General features: G+C 48.4%; 1 protein-coding gene across 10 annotated transcripts in view; it reads right to left on the bottom strand.

The window, feature by feature from the left end:
* The window catches only part of CADPS (calcium dependent secretion activator), a gene marked incomplete at its 5' end in the record, with an annotated part of 195,724 nt that overhangs the window by 144,833 nt on the left and 28,067 nt on the right, over positions 1-22,824 (bottom strand). For all 10 annotated transcript variants that reach the window (XM_082768147.1, XM_082768149.1, XM_082768152.1 and 7 more), the window contains 2 exons: positions 13,719-14,051; positions 17,222-17,335. In XM_082768147.1, the coding sequence (XP_082624273.1) occupies positions 13,719-14,051; positions 17,222-17,335 (447 nt within the window). The remainder of the gene's footprint in view (positions 1-13,718; positions 14,052-17,221; positions 17,336-22,824) is intronic.

Genomic DNA, 22,824 nt, shown 5'->3' with positions numbered 1-22,824 from the left:
TTAGAAATTATCTCGGGGGTTACAGACTTGCATCTGGAGAAAAGCAGGGGTGCCACGGTTGTTTCAGACACAAAGGGGAGCAGGCAAACCGCTGTAGCAGCACAGGACTGGCCCCACCTCCAGCTCACCTGTGCCCACACGTGCCCTCCAGGACAGGCAGATGGGGTTTGAGGTTTCTTCACATTAAGACATCCAAGAGCAGCTGGAAAAGTTCTCCCCACGGATCAGTGCTATCAGACCGGAGGGAATGGCTTTCGGTCAGTCTCAAGGCAGGAGCGCAGGAAGCATTACACTCTTGGCCAGCTTTCCAGCAGACAGCTCATGTCATTTTTGAAAAGCAATCTTCTCGTTTCACGCTGAACCTTCTTTGCTTGGTGAACTTCTCTGAGCCCTGCCCTTGCATTTGCTGCTGGCTGCTGCAGGAGCACTGCTGCTGCCTTCTGCAGGGGCCGTGCTGGGCACAAGCCAATTCCCATCCAGCAGAGTTTACAATCGCAATCACAGAATGGCTTGGGTTGGAGGGGACCTCAAAGATCACCTAGCTTCAACCCCTTGCTATAGGGTTTGTCCCTGTGGATTCCCAGTTACATCTGATTTAATGCTATCCGCAAGCATTTACTCCTTTTCCAGCAGGACTTTATTCGACCCATTTTTTTCCTCTGCTCACCCTGCTAGCAGCCCTACATAACCCTTCTGAGCAGCCTCCTCGAGCCTGCCCAGGACGTGACCCGCCCCGACAGTTTTATCATTACCCATTCTTATGAACTCTCCATCTCTGAACAGCAGCGATTTGCTCCTGATTCATGCCCGGCATCCAACAATTTCATGCAACAATGGAGAGATCCCCTTCAGCTGTGGCAGGCTGGTGCAACACGAAGTCTGTTTGAGACAGTCGTGCTTGCCCAGTTGCTCTTGCACCCTGTGCCACCCTGCCCTGAGCCAGCGGGTGCCTCTGTCACCACCCCAGCTCCCCAAGGCCACTATCTGGAGGACTACAGCCTCACTGGGCCTGAACATTACGATTACGGTGTTTTTGCTGGTATATTTGGGAAAAAATTGGTTTTTGTTGTTGGTGCTCATTGATGCTGCTTACGGTTTTTGACATTCAAGGGATGAAACTGCGACTGGCATTACGATAGGGAAGTTTGATGATCCCAATTATCTCCTCGAATGTGTCTTTGGCTCTTTGCAGCCACAGAAATAAAATTTCTACCAGCTGCCGGGCATTCCCGGCTGTTTTGCAATCGCCATACATGGTGGCAGAACAGACCAGGCAGTGACCCTGAACAGCTGCCGATGTCAGGGGTAAGGAAGAGGACCGGGAGGTGCAGGGCTGGCAGCAGGGAAGCCGGGAAGGGGGAGGGCTGTGTGCTGGCAGGCAGCAGCAGGCTCCAGCGGTGCCTCCAGCAACCAAGCCGCCTCCTCTCCCTTTCAAGGACCACGCTGCCAGCAGGACTTCCCGAGGGAAGCCGTGGTACCCACCTTGATGGAACTGCACCGGCCTCCTCGTAACGCTGCAGATGTTAACGGGACCAGATGCTGCTGGGTACTTGCAAGCCATCACCATCATCTATTATGGATCTTTGATAGCGTATAACCCCATATTTATAGTGTTTTGCTCTTCTGCTAATCTAACCTGTATTGCCCTCTCCAGCTCCGTTGGCCCCAAGCAGGTCCAAACCATGCTGCTCTCTCTCCCCTGCCCTGACGGCTGCTCTCCTCCACCAAGTTATTCTGGAATTACTCAGGCAGTGGCAGGCACAGCTCCTTCAGCTGATTTACACTCAATTGCTGTTTAACCGTCTGAGCATGACTGTCCCCAGCCAAAATCTACTGTTAGGAAGAAAAACGCCAATGGAAGAGAAAATACACAAGCAGAAAGGTGAATGAAGAACTGAGTTACAAAGCGACAGAAAAGACAGCTTCATTTTTAGTGCTTTCAAGAATCTGGATATGCACAGAGAAGAAACACAGGGAACGAGACTCTGAGCCACAAGGAGACGGAGACAGCAGGTATGGTGATGAAGAAGCATTGCTGATATGCTCCACGTATCAGAAATAAAGGAGACCAGGTTTTAAACTGAATTAAAAACACATTAAATGCTGTGATTGGCAAATAATATTCTCATCCAACAGCCCTCACCGATTTAATTAACGTGTCAATAATTTCTCTGTGAAACTGCATCCCTGTTTTGCAGCTATTTTTCATCAGTTCAGGTCTCGGCTCTGCACACAGGCACGCAGGACTCCTGGAAATGGAAGTCAAGCTCACTGCCTGCAGTTATTTCACCAATGTTACAAAGTGTGAGCCTGCCAGCAAACCAGCAGAAATGCCAGCAGGATAAATGACTGGTGTCAAGAACAAAAAAGAGACCATTTCATTGCTCCACTGCTACAACTTTCTATGTTAAACCACGCACGAGACTTTCTGCCTGCCGGCTCTGAACTTAGTGAGGTCACTAATGAAGCTGGGTAGGTTTGAAAAAACTTCCCCAAAAGCCAAGGGCTCACGGTCCTTAGCCTGGGAACGAGGAACCTCTTCACTGATGCTCCCCTGCAGTGGAACAAGAGCCGAGGCGCGCACACAGCCTGCGGTTAATGCCTCCCTCCGGCATCCTGCCGGCAAGCCGCCTCCTGCCGAGATCCCCCAGCCTTGTTCGTGACCCTGTGTTTTGCTTTCTGTGCCCTGTGTTTTACCTTTGTCATGTTGATGCTCTGAGCAAAATACTGACACCAGTAGATCTTGCCTGGTTTCCTTTCCTAAGGACTAACAACGACTGGAGATCACTGGTCTGCAGAATTGCTTCTGTTCCCAGAACAGCTGCAAGCAAGGTTGAAGTTGGTCAGGATGCAGAAAAGAGCATGGGACACGCTCAGCACACACCAGAACAAGCAGGCACGTTTAACCAGACTCAGCAGGGCTTTGGACAAAGTCTGCGTGCATCTCGATGGGTCACTGTCCTTCCGCTGTTATTGCTTCCTCCCCAGCACCTTGCTTCATGGCCAGCCTCACTCATCTGGCAGCATGCAGAAAAGGACAGCAAAACTACACATCTGCACCGCGATTCTCTTTGGTGGGGGACTTCCCTCTAACTTGTGCCGGCCCTCTGCAGGTTAAGGTGGGAGCACACACGGGCGAGCACTGCAGCTCAGTGCCCAGGAGCTCGGAAAGTGCCCGAGCATAGCTGTGGTGGGAGCTCGGTCACCCAGAGACACCAGAGCACCTGACACAAGCCGACTGCAGTGACTTTTGCACAAAGGCTTCCCAGCTGAATGACAAAGAAGATTGTGCCATCACAACAGCCCTCCCCAGTTCCTCATTGCCATCTATTTCTGAGATGGAAGAACTGGACCAAAGGCTACAGCACACGGAAAATCCGCAATCATTCTGGCTAGGAGGCATCACTGCCCTGCATTATGCACCAAAATCTGTGCCACAGAGGCCTGCAGAGTTTTATAGGGCATTATTAGGGCTGCCTTTTCAATGCACGAGAGGCTGCATTTTAATGTCTTGCATCCAATTCCCCATTTAACTCACACTCTGTTTTCTCACAAAATGAGCAGAATCAGATGTTCCAGAAAAACATAGTATATTGAGTTTGAAAACTCAGCACTGAAAGAGAGGTAAAGAAAAGCTTACATAAGTTGTGTTCCCTGTGGGTAGGGATATTGACAGTGAGCCTTTGAAATGCATGAAATCTAGTTTGTTGATCATTTCCCAATTTGTAGTCAGCTCAGTGGGAACAAATATAAGCCTATTTAGATATCTTTTTGAAGAAATCCTTGGCATCTCATTTCTCTTAAGCAGTATACCTGTCCTCTATTTTTAACTCTCTCCTTTTGTTGGATGCGGAGGGGTAGGTTAACCTCACAGTGCTTTATATTCCTGCAGTTCTTTCTGTGGTTGGATCTGATTTCCAAAGTTTCCCTTGAATTAAAATGACATTGACCATCACATCCCAAGCTGTGTCGTCAAGTGTTTGTCAAGTAGCACGGACACACTGGTAGTCTGAAGCCTGAAATGCAGAGAGGGGAGGACAGGACTGGTGACTAACTGGTATTTAATATTCCTCTCGTCTGTAATACTGAGCACAATACGGATTGCAAAGTGGGAGAGGCAGCCATGGAGAAACTATTTCTCTCAGAAATGAGGATTAGAGAAAACTCAGTAAAATATTAATACGGAACTTTCAAAATATTCACTTAGGAGATGATGTATGTCACAAGAATGATCGCTCTATTTAAGACAATAAAAAGAGAATTAAGAGTAGCGTGCAGCACTAGGCTAGCACAGCTCAGAGAAAACCAGGCCTGAATCTCAGAAAAGCTATTCCTGGTGGAAACAAAGACCCTGCAGCTATGGTGCCAGCCTCCTGTGCAGCCACGTAGAACCACTGCTACATGCCACTTCTGCTCGAGAGAAAGGCATTGAAAGTTCCCCGTGAAAGGAACAGGATTTCGGTGATAAAATACATGTGTGAGGGCTGAAAGAGCTGCAAAGCACTCAGGTTTTCATGGGGACTTCAAATTAAAGTCCTGCGAGCAAAATTAAATTCCAGCCGCTGCATTGTGTTTCAGTTAAAGGGAAGAGAAGGAGGCATTAACACGGTGCCGGGTCGTGCACCAGTTATGTCTTATTAAGTATTCCTGCCTTCCTCGAGATAAGCATCACATATGGGTTCCTTTGCAGTTAGCAGTTAGTTGCTTGAAGAGAGATAGGTCTGGATAACACCCCTTCTGTCTCCGAGGGCCTCCTGGGCTGATTGACAGCAACATGTACTGCAGGCAACAAATACTGCTAAAATAAAAACGAGATTACTTTCTCTGAAGGGGGCCACTGGGGTCACTTCTTTGTCACATCTTCTGCTTGCCATCTCTGGTGGAGGGAAAGACAAAGAGGAGGGGTGATGCTTTCCTTTCCTAATAAAACACAGGACTTGCTGAGGCACTGGATTTTATTTCTGATGGCTTGCACTGAATTCAAAGTTAGGGCAACAAGAGATTGCTTGAAATAAATGTGGTATTTTGAGAGTTGAATCCCACCTCCGGGAACCACATGGAAGCCTAGCTCAGAATCTGCCCTACAGCTCCTCTCAGTTAGAGTTTAGGCTGCTTTTGGAGAGATCAGCAATAAAATGCCTACTTTTTATTAGCCACCTTTGGCTACCATACCCCAGCGATGGACAGCACTTGATTTGGCTTCACCGTGGGCAGACCCACCAGATGCTTTGAGGCTGTGCAGTGGCAACGTGTCCCATGAGATCATTGGGGTTTTCAGTGCAGAGCCTGCCCTGAATTCAGCAATTGCTCCATTTGCTTCCCCACTTCTCAGCAGTACTTTCCTCTCTGCTTATACAAAGGGAACACCTCTGCAATTTCTATTTTGTGCCATCCCAAATCTCCTCTCCAACAAAATGCTTTCAAGCTATATTTCCCTTACATTGCCGCATTTAATGATGCTCAAGAATTTTTCTTATTTCATTAGCTCCTGCAAAACATTCCCCGGTGCTTCAGCATCACCGTCTGCCTGGCTGTGCCAGGGATGTTCTGTCCATCTCCCTGACCACTGGCAGGCTCTGATCTGCTCCCATAACAAAGCTGAGGGTGGAAGCAGCCAGACACCAGCAGAGGCAGAAGACACCAGCATCAGCAGATCAGCACACCGGCAGCTACCAGGCGCTCTCGGTTCAGCCCTTTGGGCTTTTTCCCAGTTGGTCCTACCTGGTGCCAGGAATCTGCCGCTCAGCTTACTCCTGCCCAAGCACGAGGTGGTGGCAGGGACTCAGAATTGTATTAACAAATATCCATGTGAAATGAGGCTCCTGATCCGATGAAATAAATAAATCTGGCTGAGAAGCAGGAAAGTCATGCCAACAACTAGATTTTCCGTGAAAGAAGAGAATTAGCAGTGCCTAAACAGAGGGGTTAAGGTAGATTGAAAATGTCAAGTCATTGATATTTTATAAGGTAAGCATGGTTATTTTTTACTCATTCCTTTGCAGCATGAATGCAGATGATGAAAAGTATTCATGGGCCAACTGAAAGAAAATACTGAAGAGAGATCTTGATGGTAATTTAAACCTTAAAATGCAGAAATTAATCAGTCCACAAAGACAATGAAGAGCACTCAGCTGACGCTGCACCACAAAACCCCCCTCACTGAACAGAAGAATAAGAACCATTTCACAAAGGATGAACATCTTGAAAATCATCCTGGCTTTAGCCCTAACGTACCTGCAGGGATCAATATTGCTGAGCAAGATAGATCTGGTCTGATGCGTGAAGTTGCCCGTGCAGGCCTCTGGATAAAGCACACCAGTTTCTAATTTAATTTGTAGAGGCTTCAGGAAAAGCAGAGCAGCACTGGTCGTGGCCTGCTGCAGCCCCTTGGTGGGGGGTACGGGAAATGGCAACGATGCCCAATTAACGAAGTGCTCTATTAAGCAAACCTAAAGAGAACTTGGGCTTGCATGAGTCCCCGTAGGTTTCTTCAGCAAATCAAGAATTAAATTCATCTCCAGAACCCCACGGCGGAGGGGTTCCCAGCAGCCAAAACGTTTTGCATGACAGCAGAGAGCAGAAACGAGAGGCTGTTCCTCCAGCCCAGAACCTGCCTGGATGCTGAAACCTTTCCCTTCCCTTAAGCCACATGCCCCAGCAAGCTGCCCCTGACTGCTGGTGGAACTGGTGACCCCTGGCTAGACTGCGGAGAGGCATCCTCTCCCCTAAGCCAGAGGGAAGGCTGGCAGGAGGTAGCGTGGGAAGGATGGGGTGCAGGATGAGTCTCCAGTCTGGTACACATCTCTGGTCAGTGTTAGAAGCGAGTGACTTACTCCTCGTCTGAGTGTCTTCCTCTGCTGTTGCATGACGTGATAATTTCTCTGCTGAACATCTGCTCTTTGGATGCACACCCTAGTCTGGCTTCTGTAAAGGGGCTGTAAAACCAGAAGTTGTCCGTAGTAGGGCCAGAACTTGAAGTTCCTAGTGCACAAAAACATACATTCCCAACTGGCAGCTAACAGGGTTAAAACACCCTCTGATTAAATGAAAGCATCTTTAATTAGTTTAATTGACCATGCCTCAGCCAAGACCATCTGCTCAGCAGCATTTGCCTGCTCTTTGCAGGAGCGATTGATCAGCCATAGCTACAGAATACAGCATTCGGCTGCATCAGATTTATTTTGTTTAATAGAAGAGCTAATTTGCTTTAAATTTAATTACAGGGGCCAAGATTGCTCTCTAAGTCCATACCAGCACAGCACATAAGCTGTCCTACAGCTAGTGAGCGCACACAAGTGTCCCTACACATCCTGCACAAACCCGACACCCGGTGCCGAAAACTCGGCGGCGCGGTTTCACCCGGACAAAGACCGATTCCTGCATTTTCCTCCCCAAAAGGCAGGGGCAATGTGGCAAACACCAGCGGGCTGGCAGCGTTGCCCCTGCTGGCACCACGTGCCTCCCCAGCCTGCATTACCCCTTCCTCCCAGCATCTTTTTTTTTCCCTCCTGTGCAAACGTAGCTCAAAATAGCGCTGAGCCGATGAAGAAGGGCAATTCCCCTCTCCCTGAATCTCTGCGTGGACCTGCACGGCGTTATTGTGAAGGGGGGAAACAGCACTCACTTCCCAGCCCTTTTTCCCTTCCTCAATTTCCCACCCGGTGCTAAATCACGGCCGTCTTTAGGAGACACTCGAGCGCTGACAGGCATGCTGCGGCTGCCACGGGCTGCTACAAGAGTAATTACAACCCTGCAGAAGGCTCCGGGCTGCCATTTCCGTTTCCATGGAAATAAATACTGAATTACTGAAAACAGAGTATGATGCTTTATGGATTTGGAGGCTTTTGATCATCCTGAAACCACCTCAGCCCGTTTTTGTTGGCGGTGGCTTTGTTCCAGGGGAGGGGCGGGTAACGTTCTCAGCGTGGAAATTGGTGGAGAGCCCAAAAGGTGTTTTGGAGGAGAGAAAAGGGTGGAAATAAAAAAGCAAGGAGCTCCGGATGATGCTCTGGGGCTGGCACAGAGCATAGAGGTGCTGGACAAAGCCTCCCTTCACCCGCAGCAGCCAGGTCCCCAGCCCAGGGACCCATCAGGGGCTGGTGGCTGGCAGGGTCCACAGCTGCTGGTGGCCATTTCACTGGCTCGGAGCTTCAGGATTAAGCTAGAATCAAACAGAATCGCTTTTTGTTCATCAAAAATGATACACAGCGAGCAGAGGAGAATGATCTGATTCTAAAAATCCCCGGACTAAAGAAGCAGCAGCATGGGGACAGGTAACTCCACGCTGGGTGTGATGACCCCGGGCTCGGTTCTCATCGCAAGGCGCAGCTGGGAATTTTTCATCAGAGAATAAAAAAACACAGCCTTGGCTTTGGGAGGATCCACACAAACCAAACTTTGATTTTGAGGTCAGCTTAACCTTCATCCCGCTGTCCGAACCGTTACAGTGCCTCACGGGAGTTTCTGTCCTTCCTTGTTCCAGCCCTGGACCAAACCGGACTGCGTCCCCCAGGTACCACCAGAGCATCTCTGCAAATAATTACAGCCTCCAGGTCTCAACACACCACAGGGAGTCGGGTTCAGGAAAGCCACCTGAACTGCAGAGATGAAAGAGGGGCAGCAGGTGAGATACCACCGTAGTGAATTACCTCTAATACTGAACTGAGCTACAATCCAGCACTTGATTCAGGACAAAAATTGTAAATATCTTTTCTATTAGCAGCTCGGAAACCATTTTTATTTATTTATTTATTTTGGCAAGGGAGCTTTCCCCTTTGTGAGAAATGTCAGCCTTTGGACACAGCATCCAAAGTCGGCTGCAAAAGTAAATGTCAGTACAGTGAATTCCAGTTTTAAACCAGCTCTGCTTGGCGAGATTTGGGTTGCAAAGTTTCCTAGCTAAACCCACAGGTCCTCCAAACTTGCATACATCTTGGATGTGTTACCTACAGCCCAGGTAACAGATGGAATAGATACTGAATAGATTGAATAGATGCTGAAAAACGTGACCTTCAGCCACGTTACTGCGTCCTATCCAGCAGGTTTGACACGCTTAGATGTACAAACAAGTAGCTAAATCTAAAGGAATTAGATGAAATTGGGAGTCTAGCACAGACATTTTTCACACTTACCAGGAACGCCACAGGATGTGGGACACTTCAGGCCCAGGAAGAGAGAAGGCTGAATTTGCAGGGTGTGAACTGAAACAACCCTGCAGGGCCAGCCCAAGGAGGCTTCCTTCCCTTCACAGTACGCCTAAAAGTGACTTTCAAACACGGTATGAGATAGAAAAGTACATCACTGCCCTACAAATGGGGAATAAAGAGACCACGGGCTGACTTTCAGAGATGCTGCTGCAATTCAGCCATCGGTGGGAGACAGAGGGCTGTGCCCAGGGTGAGCTGACTGCAAGGACTCAAATCAGGAATTGCCCAGCACCTTAAAAAATAAAAATAAAAATCTCTCCTGCATGACTCTGCCACAGTCACACGCTCGTTGCAGAGCAGAAAAACTAAACCCAAGCCTTGTCAATGGGTTTAAGCCTTGTCTTGGGACCAGAAACCCAAGACTCAACACCCTTCTCCCTCCAGCACAGCAGAGGGGCCGGCGGGCACAGGCAGGGATGCTCAGCTCCCTCGCTGCCTCCAGCGGAGCAGAAACACCCATTCGCACGGCATCTATTATGCACAAGTCAAAAACACAACAACGAGTGAAACCACGTTAACATCTCTGCATTATTTAAAATGCTCCAGTCATAGAACAGCACTGCAAACTCCCACACCATCCTAGTACAGCATCAGTCCCATCTTTGTTTCCTAAGGGCCTTTCCAGGCACATCAATCCCTTCTGCTATCTCAGATCCTGCTGCATCACCACTATCGCATTAACGATACGCTTATCTCATTCCACCTGAGGATATTGTATTAAAAAAAAAAAACAAAATCCCTTTAGGAGTCATCATCCTCTTGCACAAGTAAAATATTATTTCAGAAGAGAATGAGAACGCAGCCCCGGTGATGCAATCGTTATGCAATTACTGGGTGTGATGTAACGGGAGGGAGAAAAGCTCCTTCCTCCAGGCTGCACGAGAAGTTCAAGCAAGTGTTCAGGGCTCCATTCCTGCTCGTGCTTTGCAAGAGCAATAACTGGGCAAAGTGTTCTTACCCTTTGCCTTCTTGCCCAGCCCCTGGGGTGTCACTGCACACCACGCCAAGGGAGAGGCACCCAGCCAGACTTGTGCACGTGCTGCCGAGGGGGCTCCAGGTCCATCCAGGGCACCCTTTGTATGGGAAAGTCTGGGAAACACTTTTTCATATCCCTTTAAAAGCTGCTCCCCAGCAGCCAGCAATCTGGAGCCCACACCCAAAGGAGCTGCTGGATGCTGCGCGCTGGGGCTCACCCTGCCTGGGAGCAGGACTGCACGGCCCCAAAGGCAGCACCCGTCAGCGGGATAACGGCACAGAGCAGGGGTTTGGCTGAGCCTCAAAGCCAACAGCGAGGGGCTCTGGCTGTGGCCCCTCTGCTCCCAGATAGCCAGAGCAACACGAGGATGATGTGCTTTGCTTTCCAGGCCTGGGATTGATAAACTGCACTCACAGCGCCGCGCCAACGCCTGTGACAAGCAGCAGCGCTCAGACAGCCTGTCAGGGGAAACACGCCCTCTCCTAATTCTTCCCGTAGACAGCAGGCAAGCAGAGGTCAAAAAGAAGCACAGCTTTCACTGCACTGAACCACTGTGGGAAAGTTCATTATTGCTCCCAGATTCGTTTGCAAAGCTTGCTCAGCCTGGGTGCAAAGCCTGCGGCTGCCGGGAGCTACCAGAGCCCTGCTCAAGGGAGGAAAGCAAATGCATCCATCCCAACGTGTGCGCAGTGTGCTGCATGGCTGGGGACCTTATAATGCCAGCATGTCCAGGGAAACACCAGCCAATGTCTTCCTTTAACTTACAGCTTATCCACAAACAGAATATACGGCATATTTTGTTCTTCGGGAACAGGTGACGGAAGCATCAGTCAAGTTATTGAGATAAGGATTCAAGTTGTACTTCTAATTAACTCTGATGAGACAAGAGTCAGACCACAGTAATTTCACTCATTAGCCCAACAGTTGTACCCAGCCCGTGTCAGCGTGTCTTCACGGGGTAGCAAACGAACACAGACGGGCTGAAGCAGAACATCACGCTGGAAATCGATGCCGTTTTCAGGTGCTGTGGGCAAAGTGTGGGCTCTGTGCTGCAAGCACCGCTGTACGCTCAGGCTGAGAGGTGTTTGCAAACCCACCTGGAAAGGGAGCTCGCTGCTGTTTTGCAGGACAGGCTGACGGGCTGGCAGAGGTGCTTACAAAAGAGTGCTTGTCACACAGATAAGGCAAATGAAAATTTATGAAAATTCAAAGCTGGTGGGGAGACGGAGAGAAACTGGAAGGGAGCCATGCAGAAGCAATTCCCAGTCCTGACACAGCCACAGCACACACAGTGCAAAACCTGGACCCATTCCTCTGCTCCTGACCAAAGCACAGAGCAGCTGCTGGTGCTCTCCTAAGGCTGTGGCTGCAGATCTCAGAGGTCCTTGTGCTCACAGCAAGGGATGAGCATCGTGGGGACCTGCTGCAGGTAACAGCAGGCTGCAGATTTTGCTGGATGCAAAGCCAGACACACAGATATCATCAGCTTTTTAGCACCAGCTTAGCTGAATAGCAGAGCACAGTGGCGTTATCAGGAGGAAGGGGACCTTACAACACGAGGATCTTCCCTGGATGGGTATAGTTGGCCCAGACGACATAGCCACAAGTAGCACTGAAATAAGGGTCCCCATGGCACAGTGTGCAGTTTCCCTGGGTGCTCACTGCTCCTGCATTCGCTTTTATTTCACCAAAGCCCCAGTCCTCCCCAGGCTCAACAGCTGTGCAAAGCAGCCTGGCCTCCAAAAAGGCTCCGCGTGAGGTTTTGAAGGACTTTTCTCCCTGGTGATGCACATAGAGAACAGGATGAGGTCTGAGCCATGTGAGGGGAGCAAGGCCATGGGGCCCCCATCCCAAAAAATGCCTCCTCCCAAAAAACTCCTCCTCCATCCGCTGGCACTGTCTCCCCTGCAGCCTGATGGAGAGCGAGGGGGAGGTGTGCTGAGCCCTGCCTCGTGCAAAGAGCTTCCCCTTCTGCATAGCTAATCCTGCTAGCTAGATATTGAAAACAGAGCGACTTCCATGCTAATACTCACTCCCAACAGAAATTATGTAACTCTCCAGAAGCTTAAATTACAGGTTTGCTGCCTCTGAGCATTAGAAAAGCCCCAGAATTAAATCCTTTGCTACCAGAGTACAACCAGGACCTACGGCAGGGAACGTGTTGCTTGATGTAACAGGGCAACCTGTGGGGAGCAGCCAGTACAAATTGCCACTGGGTTCAGGGTGGCAGCCAGAAAGGCTTTCATAAGCAGAGATCACCTACAGAGCAGCGCAGCAATGATTAAACACTGGTTTCTGCATCCCTGGGAACCATAAAGCGAGAGGGTAGGATCACACGGGCTCACACAAAACCGCCCGAGTTCCTTAGCTGAGCATAGGTCAAGGGAGGATGAGAGAGCGAGGCCTCGGGTGGCTGTCAGGTAAAAGGAAACAACAACTGCAGAACTGACTCAGCCCTCGATCGACGCTTTGGGTTTTAAAGAAGTCCTCCATCATGGGATGGAGGCACGAAATCTGGTTTGTAAACAGGATTTATGAGGACTGATGCAGTTCTCGCTGCCGCCTTTGCCACGAAGATGCCTTAGTCAGGGACGTTTATTATCCTCTCCCCACTCTGCCATAAAGGACTGCCATGAAGAAGAACAAACACAAGATAATGAAGCTCTTTACAGGATAAAAAACAAATCCAAAATAATTCTGTATCTCTTGAAAAAAACAAATTGGGAATGTCTAGACAGAAGGAAAACAGAATTGGTCTCAAATGTATTAATTCCAAAAAGAAGCTGTACCCCTTAATTCAGGGGAAGAGACTGAAGTCTGCTCCTCCTCAGAAGACTTTCTCCAGCATTACCTCACGCTCCCCATGCCTCCGGCATCCTTTATCCCGCCTGTGATATTTATAACTGAGAGCAGGGGACTGAGATTTGGGTCATGGCCAGAGCTGCGGGCATTGCAAGGTGCCACAGCCCAGTGCCCCTGGGGAACTGGGCCTCACTGGGGCAAACGAAGAAAGGAATGGGAGAGGTTTTCATCAGTCTGGGAGCTCTGCAAACAGAGCAGACCTGAGGCGGTGGAGGTTTGGGATGCTCTCTGCTTTGAGAAGTGACAACCATGGGAACTGAGGTGCCGGCCCGCAGGCCCTCTCTGCTTCCCCTCTCCCCTAAATAAGCAAGTTAGCGTAAGACTTTCACTCTCAGGGCATCTGGGCCTCAAACCCATCTCAACAACTCTATGGGATTTCAGGAAAGAAAACTTCCTAAAGACTGACTGAAATAGCTACAGAGAACCTGAAGCAGCCAACCAAGAGAAAAACACAAGAGAAGGAAGCTTGCTTGGGTAGCCAGAACAGAATTGACAGTGCACAAAAATCCCTCTGTGAACCCAAACCCTCTTCTCCTTCACGGACCCTGGGGAAGTTTCCTCAAAAACCACCTGGTCAGGCCCAGGGTTCCTAGTCTGTAACAGCAGTATTTTCCAGCAGCAGCTGCCTCAGGCAGCCCCCTTCCATGCCCACCCAGCCTAGGGGAGGCCCTTACCTGACAAGCGTTGTAGAGCAGCTGATGCTCGAACTTCTTGATCCCCAGAATGTTCTGGAACATCTCGTAGAGCTGCTCCTTGCTGAGGATGAGCTCGGAGGCCGCGCTCGCCGTCATCCTGGCCTGCTGCTTGCGGGGATCCTCCTCGCCACGGTAAATGGCGTCGAACTTGGCCATCCAGGAGCTGAGCACCGTCTCCTTGCTGAGGCCGTCAATTTCGGGCAGGCTGCGCACCCTCTTCTCGATGTGCTTCTTGAAGACCTCTCGGGAGTCGTTCGCCGAGCACCCGCCGCTCTGCACCATCCTCGCCACGCGGTCGCTTTTCAAGAAGACCTGCGACAAAAGGGGTGACTTGAAATGGTGTCGCTTAAAAAAATAAATCCCCCTCCTCACTCCAGAAGCAGCAAAAATTGGGTTTCGCTGCTGGGAAAAGCACTACCTCATCGCCAGGGCGCTTTCCCACTCAGCAACCAGATGTTGCCAGGCTGACAGAGGCTTCCTCCGCACTTTGGGAAGCCTAATGAAATCAGGTGAAGCTTCTGCTTTGTGTCTGCTAAAATGGACACGCTGTGATGCAATTAAGACTTCGCACAACGTTATGGTCACACTTTGCCAGATACATAAATGCCCTTTGGGAAAGCAGGATTATATTTTGTTCTAGCAAATGTTTTAATAAGAAAGTTACCGTATAACAACATCCACCTGGCCAAATGCTGCCCTGTCACAGGGAGCCCCGTCAGCCTACTCAAGCTAACAGCATCGCATTGATCCACAGTGTCAGGCACTGGAGAGACCTCTGACATAAGGACCAGACTTCTATTTAACAACTCAACTGGAGGAGATCTTTGCAGACTGCCCGGCTGTTACAAGATGAGAGGAATAAATTAATTAGTCTAGTGTCAATGTTACCTTCAGTTAAATAATGTGCCCAAAGCTTCTCTCATTCCCTGGTCCTTCCAATCCAGGCAATCAGCACTGGAAGAGCACCAACAAACCCCCAGAAGGACAGGGATGAACTGCCCGGTCTCTGCACGCTGCAGGTGAACATCAAGACAACTCAGATCATCACAAGGCACACAGCATGTGGCACGGCCACAGGTGGAGGAGGCCAAATCCATCCCAGCGCTGCTGAAGCAGCACAGGATGGGTCAGGGCAGCTGCAGGCTCCCTGGGGAGGCTGTGCAGAGGGAACTGCCTGCCAGGCACAGGATGCTGACAGCAGGAGGGAGGGAGAAGGCATGCGGTGGAGGTGCTCTTTCTGCTGTGAGAGCAGCAGAAGGGTCGAGACATAAAAGGGCCCTGCAGAGCAGGTGATCCCACGGGAACAACGGAGAGCCAAAGGATGAGAGAGGGACAGGGGGATATTGTGTTGGCTCTCCTCTCCCAGGCCCTGAACAGAGAAGAGCAATCAATGCCTAGCAAGAAGCGCTGTTTTATTAATGATGCTGAGAACTGATGAATGCGGCTGGCTGGAAGAAGCTGTGCCAGCACAGGGGTGGATCTGTCGGCTCTTAATAATTAAAGAGTTCAAGGATGACCTAAGGACATGGTAGATTTTTACACCACTCAGCAACATGGCACTCCGTGTTATCAGATGCTTTCTGGGAACTTGTTTAAGACCAACAATCCTATGTTTACCCCTTCATAGGAGACTTAACTGGGGAACATAGCCATGCAAACATGTTCAGGGCAAGAGCTTCAAACACATCCCTGACCTAGCAGGTCATCTTTACCTCTTTCTTTCTCCAACAAAAAGAAAATAATTCCCTAGGCAATATTTGAAGAGAAGAGATCCTATCCTGCACTGATATCCTGAACAGAGATGTTCAGTTTCAGCTGAGAAAAAAACAAAACCAAAACCAAGTTCTGGTATTTTCCAAGCCCGAGGCTCATCATGCAGCTTTATAAGTCTGTACCTAAATGCAGATTTCTAGATAGCGTCTGTCCAAGGGACAGGTACTTGCACAGAGCTCTGGTGCTGAGGAAGACATACGCAGCCATGCTACAACTGCACGCAAGCTGGAAGTAAACTGTTGTAAATGAAAGGAAACCGAGAGTTAAAAAGAAGTAAAAGTTGCACTAGGGGACAGAGCGATGCATCATGTTTTCTGTGGCCTGCATTAAGTAGGACAATGCCAGTGAAGTGTCCTGTTGAGCTGAAAAGGGACAGTTTGCAGACATCTAGTTCTGATCAGCTGTTCTTTTTAAGTTTGATTACTTGATGTAATTACATAGCATAGGACTTCTGGAGCTGGTCAGGACATGCTTTTAGCCAGGGCCACCAGGGAGATGGAACGTATTTTGTCTGTTTTTAAGCAGTTTCATTTTCCTGCCCAATAACCTTATCTAAACAGATTATGCTGCTCTTATATCCTAAAGTGCAGCTCACGCCATCTTGAAAACTTTCTCTAAGAGCATCTGCTCAGCGAAGCCGTGATAAAATGATGATCCCTTGGCAATTTCTTTTCTGATAAGAGATGTAAATTACTCGCAGCTTCCTTCCTGTACAGAGAATGATGGAGCAGTAACTATTAGGCCAGTTTAATAGAGTTAATCCAGGGATAATTTGTGCTTTCCTAACACAGAAGCAGCTGTTACCATTTTTTGTTGTTGTTTTAGAGTTAAAATTCTCTTCAGTTTCAGTATCTGATTTTGGCTCTCTCTTAGATCCCACTTCCACGGAAATATTTTATGTAGACAATTCAAAATCTTCACCTTTTATGACAGAATAGCTCTAGGGAGAAAGAAAAATGTTTTGCAGAAAGGCTAGCAAAAAAATAAATAAATAAGCAGTGCTTCTCATACAAATTACAAGCACTGATTTCCTTCAAAAACAGAAGCTCTTTCCTTCTGAGAAAAGATCTGAAAGGCAGCATTAAGGGCTGCATACAAAGAGGTGAGAAAAGAAAGACAGACATAATTATTCTTTTCCACAATTATGAAGGATGTTTCACATTACTTAGTGCCATCTAGTTTTTGTAGATGTACATCCCTGTTTCTCCCCCTTTGCTTTAGAGCACTTGTACGTGCATGCAAAGACTTAACGAAAAGAAAAGACTTTTGCTGAAGATCTCAAAATCTATTAGACACAACACGAAGACTTCAGCAAGAACTGAATATGCTGCCCATTTTTAATTGGTGTTTTTCATAGAGAGCACACGACATTTATTTCATATTGCGCTATCTTTCCTGTTTTTAAGTAGGCTGTTTAAAACATCAGGAAGGTATTTTTCAGCTTAAAAGGGCGATCTTCTCCATAGTCAAGCTATGACAAGCTACAACACAGAGAATGGGGTTGCCACTGTTGCCTTATGGATGACGCATCTCCAAATGCTCATCCTTACAAACCTTGTGATGTATCAGACATCAAACAGGAGAAGCCTTGTGCTTGCCTTTTGTTTGTGCTTTGTTGACAAAGAAACCATCAGTTCAACATTTGACCCAGTCTGTGGGTAGAGGTGAGACCAGTGATTCACATGCATAGTGAAATCATCTCTCCTTACCTCATAGTAGCTCTGGACAGCATTTATAAAGGCTTCATCTGCCACAATCTGGGTTTCTCCGTTGAGAAAGGCCTGGAAACGATCTTTGATTGTCTGGAGCTGCTGCTTACTTATCTGCAAAACATGCCAAAAGGACAAAATTAGTCAAGAAAGGATTATGTATGAGGAAAGAACAAATGAGTTCTTCACCAATATCTTATCAGCATGCTTATGATGCGCATTTTTGCTCTCCTTTGAGGACAGCAGCAATAGTGAAGAGTCACCCACGTGTCCATAAACCTGTGTACTCTTCATCCTGTTCATTTAAGAATCATGAGCACCAAAATCATCCCGAACATCATTTCTAAACAACTCTGCCACCACAAAATGCATGCAAGTTACTACTTCAGTACTCTGAAGTCAAAAGCAGACCACTGTGTGTGTGCTTGGAAAAGCGTAAATATTTCACTGCAGTATTTTCCCCAGTTACCATCTCCTCCTCTTTCAGGAGATGAGGTTTAATCTCTGACCTGGAAGCCCTGTGATTTGGCTGCAAAAGACAGCACTCATCAGCACTCTGGGGTCTTGGCCTTTACTCTTGTTTTTTTTTTTTGTTTGCCCATTTCTACTGGCTTCTCATGTAGGAAACCCCATTCAAAACCAACGGTGAAAGAATTTAATGCCATTTAGTGCCAATTCAAGGGCAAACCTGCTCTCCTCATCCAAGCGAGGACTTTCTTTACTGTGTCTTTGCTGCTCAGAACAGTTTCTGTCCAGCACGCAGCTGGTACAACTCACAAGACAGTTCTAATTTTGGCACAACGACACCAACAGAAGGTTTACAGAGGTTTTTTTTCAGCCTTATAAGATAACATGCTATTATTTTGCCAATTTATCTGCTGGTTTAAAAACAGATACAGTAAAAAAAAAAAAAAAAAAAAGGAAAAAAAAAAAAAAAAGCTTTTTCAGTTTGTTGCACACAAAGCCACAGCAGGTATGTAAGCCATGTACCAGCACTCCCAGCACAACCTCTTGAGATGCAGCTAACGCTCGTGCTGAAGGGCTGCAGGGATTTAGCTGTAGTTGCATCAGCTTTACTACATGGCTACTTCAGGCTTGACAATAAGAATTAACTTAGACAAAAGAGAAGGAACCAAACAAGATGTATATGTGACAACTTCAAACTGAAAGGAAAAAGAGCACAGCTAAAGTCAGAACAATTATTTACTAATGACCAAAAGGTGTAGAAAAGGGTAAAAGGAGAGTTTTTTTCCTCACTTGTATGCCAGCAAAAGAAACAAGCCCATTAAAATGAAAGAAAAAAAAATAATAATGGCTTTAATTGTCCAAATGGCTTTGAATAAAGTATTAAAAACTACAGAGCTCTAAATGACTAGAGCATAATGAAGCCTGGTAAACACCACTAGTGATGAAAAGCAGGAGAGGGACCACTTGGCAAACGCACCGATAAATAGCACTAGATCGAGACGATGCGCCATGCGGGGCATTTAGGGACCGTGGCAACGAACACCACGCATGCTGATAATTAATTCTGCAACCCCACGCTGAGGAGGGTTAGTGAGCAATGGCAATTTGATGCGATAATCTGGGATTAGTTTATCCTGGCACTTATGGAGAGGTGTTCATCAAAGTGACATAAAGCAAGACTCAGTATGCTCTGCTGCAGAAAACACGGAACAGCCTTTGCTGCCCTGTAGGAGCTGGTATTAAGGGTCATTCCTACCCACAAAACAGCAGCCTAGGAAGCACCTGGACTAAATAGGGTCTGACACACGCAACGAGGCTCAGCAGCACTAGGGCTTGGGCAAGCATCCTCCCTCTAAACCAACCCACCTCGGTCTTGGTCACGGTCTGCAACAAGCCCTGCAGAAAAGCACTGCCAAAAGCCTCCGGCTTTAAGGCTGGCAGGATTTAGTTTTTGTATATAAGAGCATACCTGCCATGTCAGGCACCTAAAACCCTTTGTGGTATTGCCAGGAGCACGATAGACACCATGAGCTCTTGAGCAATACACACGGCGTCAGATGTAAAACAGGCTCCAAATCCATCTGAGCTGATGGAATTGAAAAGAAAATCGGGCCAGCAATAAGACAAGCCATAAACAATGTAGTGATCAAGTGGGAGATACCTGTGGGAAGGAGTTAGGTCTGTTTTTATTAAGCATTTAATTATCTGGAAGAGGAGAAAATCAGAATGTTAATTAAATGTATTGACGATATTGCATTAGCAACCCTTGTGAATGTCAAGCAGGAACGATGAAAGAAAAGAGGCCGTAAGAAACTGAGAAAAATAGGAAAAGTGCAGGTAACATTGAAGTCAGTGTATTGAGGCACAAGGGAAGCTGTACTAACACCAAAGATTTCCTGAGCTAAGGCTTTTCACAAGAGATTTTTTGACGATGTGCATGACATTTTTATTATTTTTTTCCAGGTTATTTCTCAGGACAACCTCCACAAGACCTTGCGTGTTCAGTTTCCATAATAATATGCAGCAGCAATACTTTCTGCTCCTTCCTCAGTATTGAATGGGTACCTTCAAAACAAATGATGCTTCTTGAAATTCCTAGAAGCTCCCAATACTCATCTCGCACATCAACTCCCGGGGGTGGGGAAATGAATCACCGGGTTTTTCTCTATCAGTGTCATTTGCCTCCTCCTCATCCCAAGCTCTAGGCAGATATTTTCCACATCCGTGGCAAAGAAAAGCCTCTCTGAGCACACCTTGCGTGCAGCATGGAATGGTCCATGGCTAACAGGACCCTCGGACGTCCATCCCCGCCAGACTCTGAAACAGTACTCGTGTATCGATCTGTGTCCCGTCACTGTTAGGGATCTTAGTGAGAAAGTCAATTCCAGCCAGAATTAAATTGCTTTCATGCTAAATTTAGTTTCTGCAGCACTTTCTGTTGCAGAAAGTCAGCACAGGAGTGGATGGGGGTAAGACCTGCAGGAAAATGAGCCCTGTCTGACGTGTTCCACATTCAACTTTCTGCCTACGCTCCCCCAACCCTCCTGCGTGGGCTGGCAGATTCCCTGTGCAAGAGTTGGTGGAAACCCTTGAACAGCCCTCCGGAGGTGCCACAAGCCAGTGCCACCTGCTTGGACCATGCATCTGCTGCTGGGGGAGCTGCTCCGCGGCTGGAGGCTCTGGCACAGCCCCAGCACCACACCTCAAAGCCCTCGAGCAGGGCCTTCAGGCACAAGCTGTGCCACCAACCCATCTGCAGACTTACAAGGGCACGTCCCTTGAACACTCACCTTGAGGCTTAAGTGCTTTTAATTCTTTATTATTTTAATTCTTGCTATTAGAGGCCAATGACCAGTTAGAAATCCATATACCAGAAGCCAACAGCTTCCACAGATCCAGTAAGACCACGAAGGCGCCAGCACAAAGCCCTTCTCACCTGGCTACCTTCCATACCATGCCTGCAAATAGCAGAAAGCAACAGAACGACATCTTCATTGAAGAACAGCAAGACAACATCACAGCCACCTGCACCACCTGAGCCAAGAGGTCAAATGCTGCTTGGTTGTAGCCTCAACGTGTGCGGGGGCAGAGCCTCCCTGCAGCTGAAACAAATACAAACCCAGGTGCCTTCACCCGGGAGAGACAGAGCCAGCAGTAAGCAGGAGCACTGTAGTGGCCAGCAGAGATTTATTCTGATCACCCTCCCTCTCTTTTCCAGCCCTCACTGCTTTCCCCACACATTTACAGTCTGCGACAGCCACCGAAGAAGAAATAGCAGTCATTTCTGCACGACAGCAATTGCAGGATGCCCTGCTTGCATAGATTGACTCGGACCCAAGCGAACTCCCCCAGGTTACTGCTGCAGCGTGGTTATGCAGTACAGGATCTCACAGCCTTTATCTGTCTGAAGCACACGAGTACTTAGGTTGCCAGCCACACACGTGCATATTAAAAATGCAACGAGTTGAGCCAGTGATGATGAACTCCTGGCGCTGCTATCCGGCGGGGCACCCATGGAGCTCTGGCATCAGCAGGTAAATGCAGGGCTTTTATGAAAACGCTCGGCTAAGATGTTCCCTGTAACAGCATCCGTTCTTGGGAAGAGCTCATCAGAGACCAGATGATCGGAGCACCCAAATGTTTCTGACTGTCTTGGTCTGACTTTAAAGAAAGAGACACCGTGTGCCCAGCACAACCTGGTGACCTCAGACACGGGGTGGAACAAATCTGGCACATGCCACGTCCCTGCTGTGGTTTTAAGCAAATCACAGAGACAACTTCTTGAATTTGCTTGGTGCAGACCTCAGCAAATGGCACACCAGCCTCCTCAGGACAAGCGCCGAGCAGCAGCTTGCTTTCTCCGTGTTATTTTTGCACGTACTCCATCTGCCTCAGAGCTGAGCACAAACCTGAACGCAGGGAGCCAGGGCACCTTCTCCAGAGCTGTTCCAGCCAGCGAACAGCTGGCATTCAGCACCACGCGTTGTCTCCAGCCTCCTTCGCCTACACCGTGGGAGCACAAGCGTTGCAAAGAGGAGCTGTTTGCAACAGAAAAGTTCCCTGACAAGGAAGTTGCACATGACAACATGCCCTGCGAATGCACACCCTCCCCAAAAGGCTTTGCTGTCTGAGCACACAGCGGTACAGCTCACCAAAGGCCTACAACACACCGTAACACATTACACCTGGATTTGGGGTTTGAACCTCACACTGTGTCAAGGATGGGTGTGAATCAGTCTGAGAGTTGCACGCCTTTGCGCTTTGAACAGCCTCTGCACTACGACAAGCTCTACAGATTTTCAGTTTTTTAAAGTGGATTCTCAAATCTGCATGTGCACAGAAACAGTGACTTGCACTCACGGGACAGTTGTCTTGCCAGGCTCTGCATGATAAACAGTATAAAGCATCCAAGAACCGCAGGCAGCACGCCTTGAAAGCTGATGTAAAGGAGAGTTTGATAAGGCTTCATAAAAATCCAGCAGAACTGTACGCCGTGAGCTAGGCACCCACCTGATGAACTCGATGATGGCTTTGTACAAGTGCCTCTGAAACGAGTGTGCCACAGCCCCTGCTGCACAGCAAGGAACCACAGCTCACCACAACACACTGCTGGCTTCAACACCGGCTAGGGTAAGCATCACACCACACAACACAGCTCCTCGCTAGTGTCAGTGAGGTGAGATCTGGCCAGTCCAAATCACCCCGAGGACCTGAACCAGCCCCTGCGGACCTGGGTGTTCCTGCATTTACCCGCTGGGTTTTACAGCCTGGGAGCCCTGCAGGCATCACCCGCGCCTCGCGAGAAGCAGCTCAACTGAAGCCTGCAGGTAATTCCCTCTGGAAGCATCTCTGCCTTTTGTCTCGGAGAGATCAGCTTGCAGCACACGACCACGAGCAGCAGAAAACTCTTTCTCCTTAGGCCGCCTGCTGTTTGGGTACCACTGCAAGGAGGCATAGTTAGCTGCTCAGTGTGCTGTTGTTCCGGGTTTGGTTTTGTAACATCCAATAAATATTTTATTATTCCTCAGCACCAGGTAATTTAGGAAAGAGCTAAAGCAAGCTTTTGAATGAGCATCCCTCAGCATCGCTGTTTCCGCAGTCAGAAAACCGGCCATGGCATGAGCTCCAGGCAGGGC

Source organism: Aythya marila (genome assembly GCF_965140915.1).
Source record: "Aythya marila genome assembly, chromosome: 10".
NCBI lineage: Eukaryota > Metazoa > Chordata > Aves > Anseriformes > Anatidae > Aythya > Aythya marila.
Note: the sequence above shows the minus strand (reverse complement) of the source record. Positions and strands in the feature narration are given on the sequence as shown.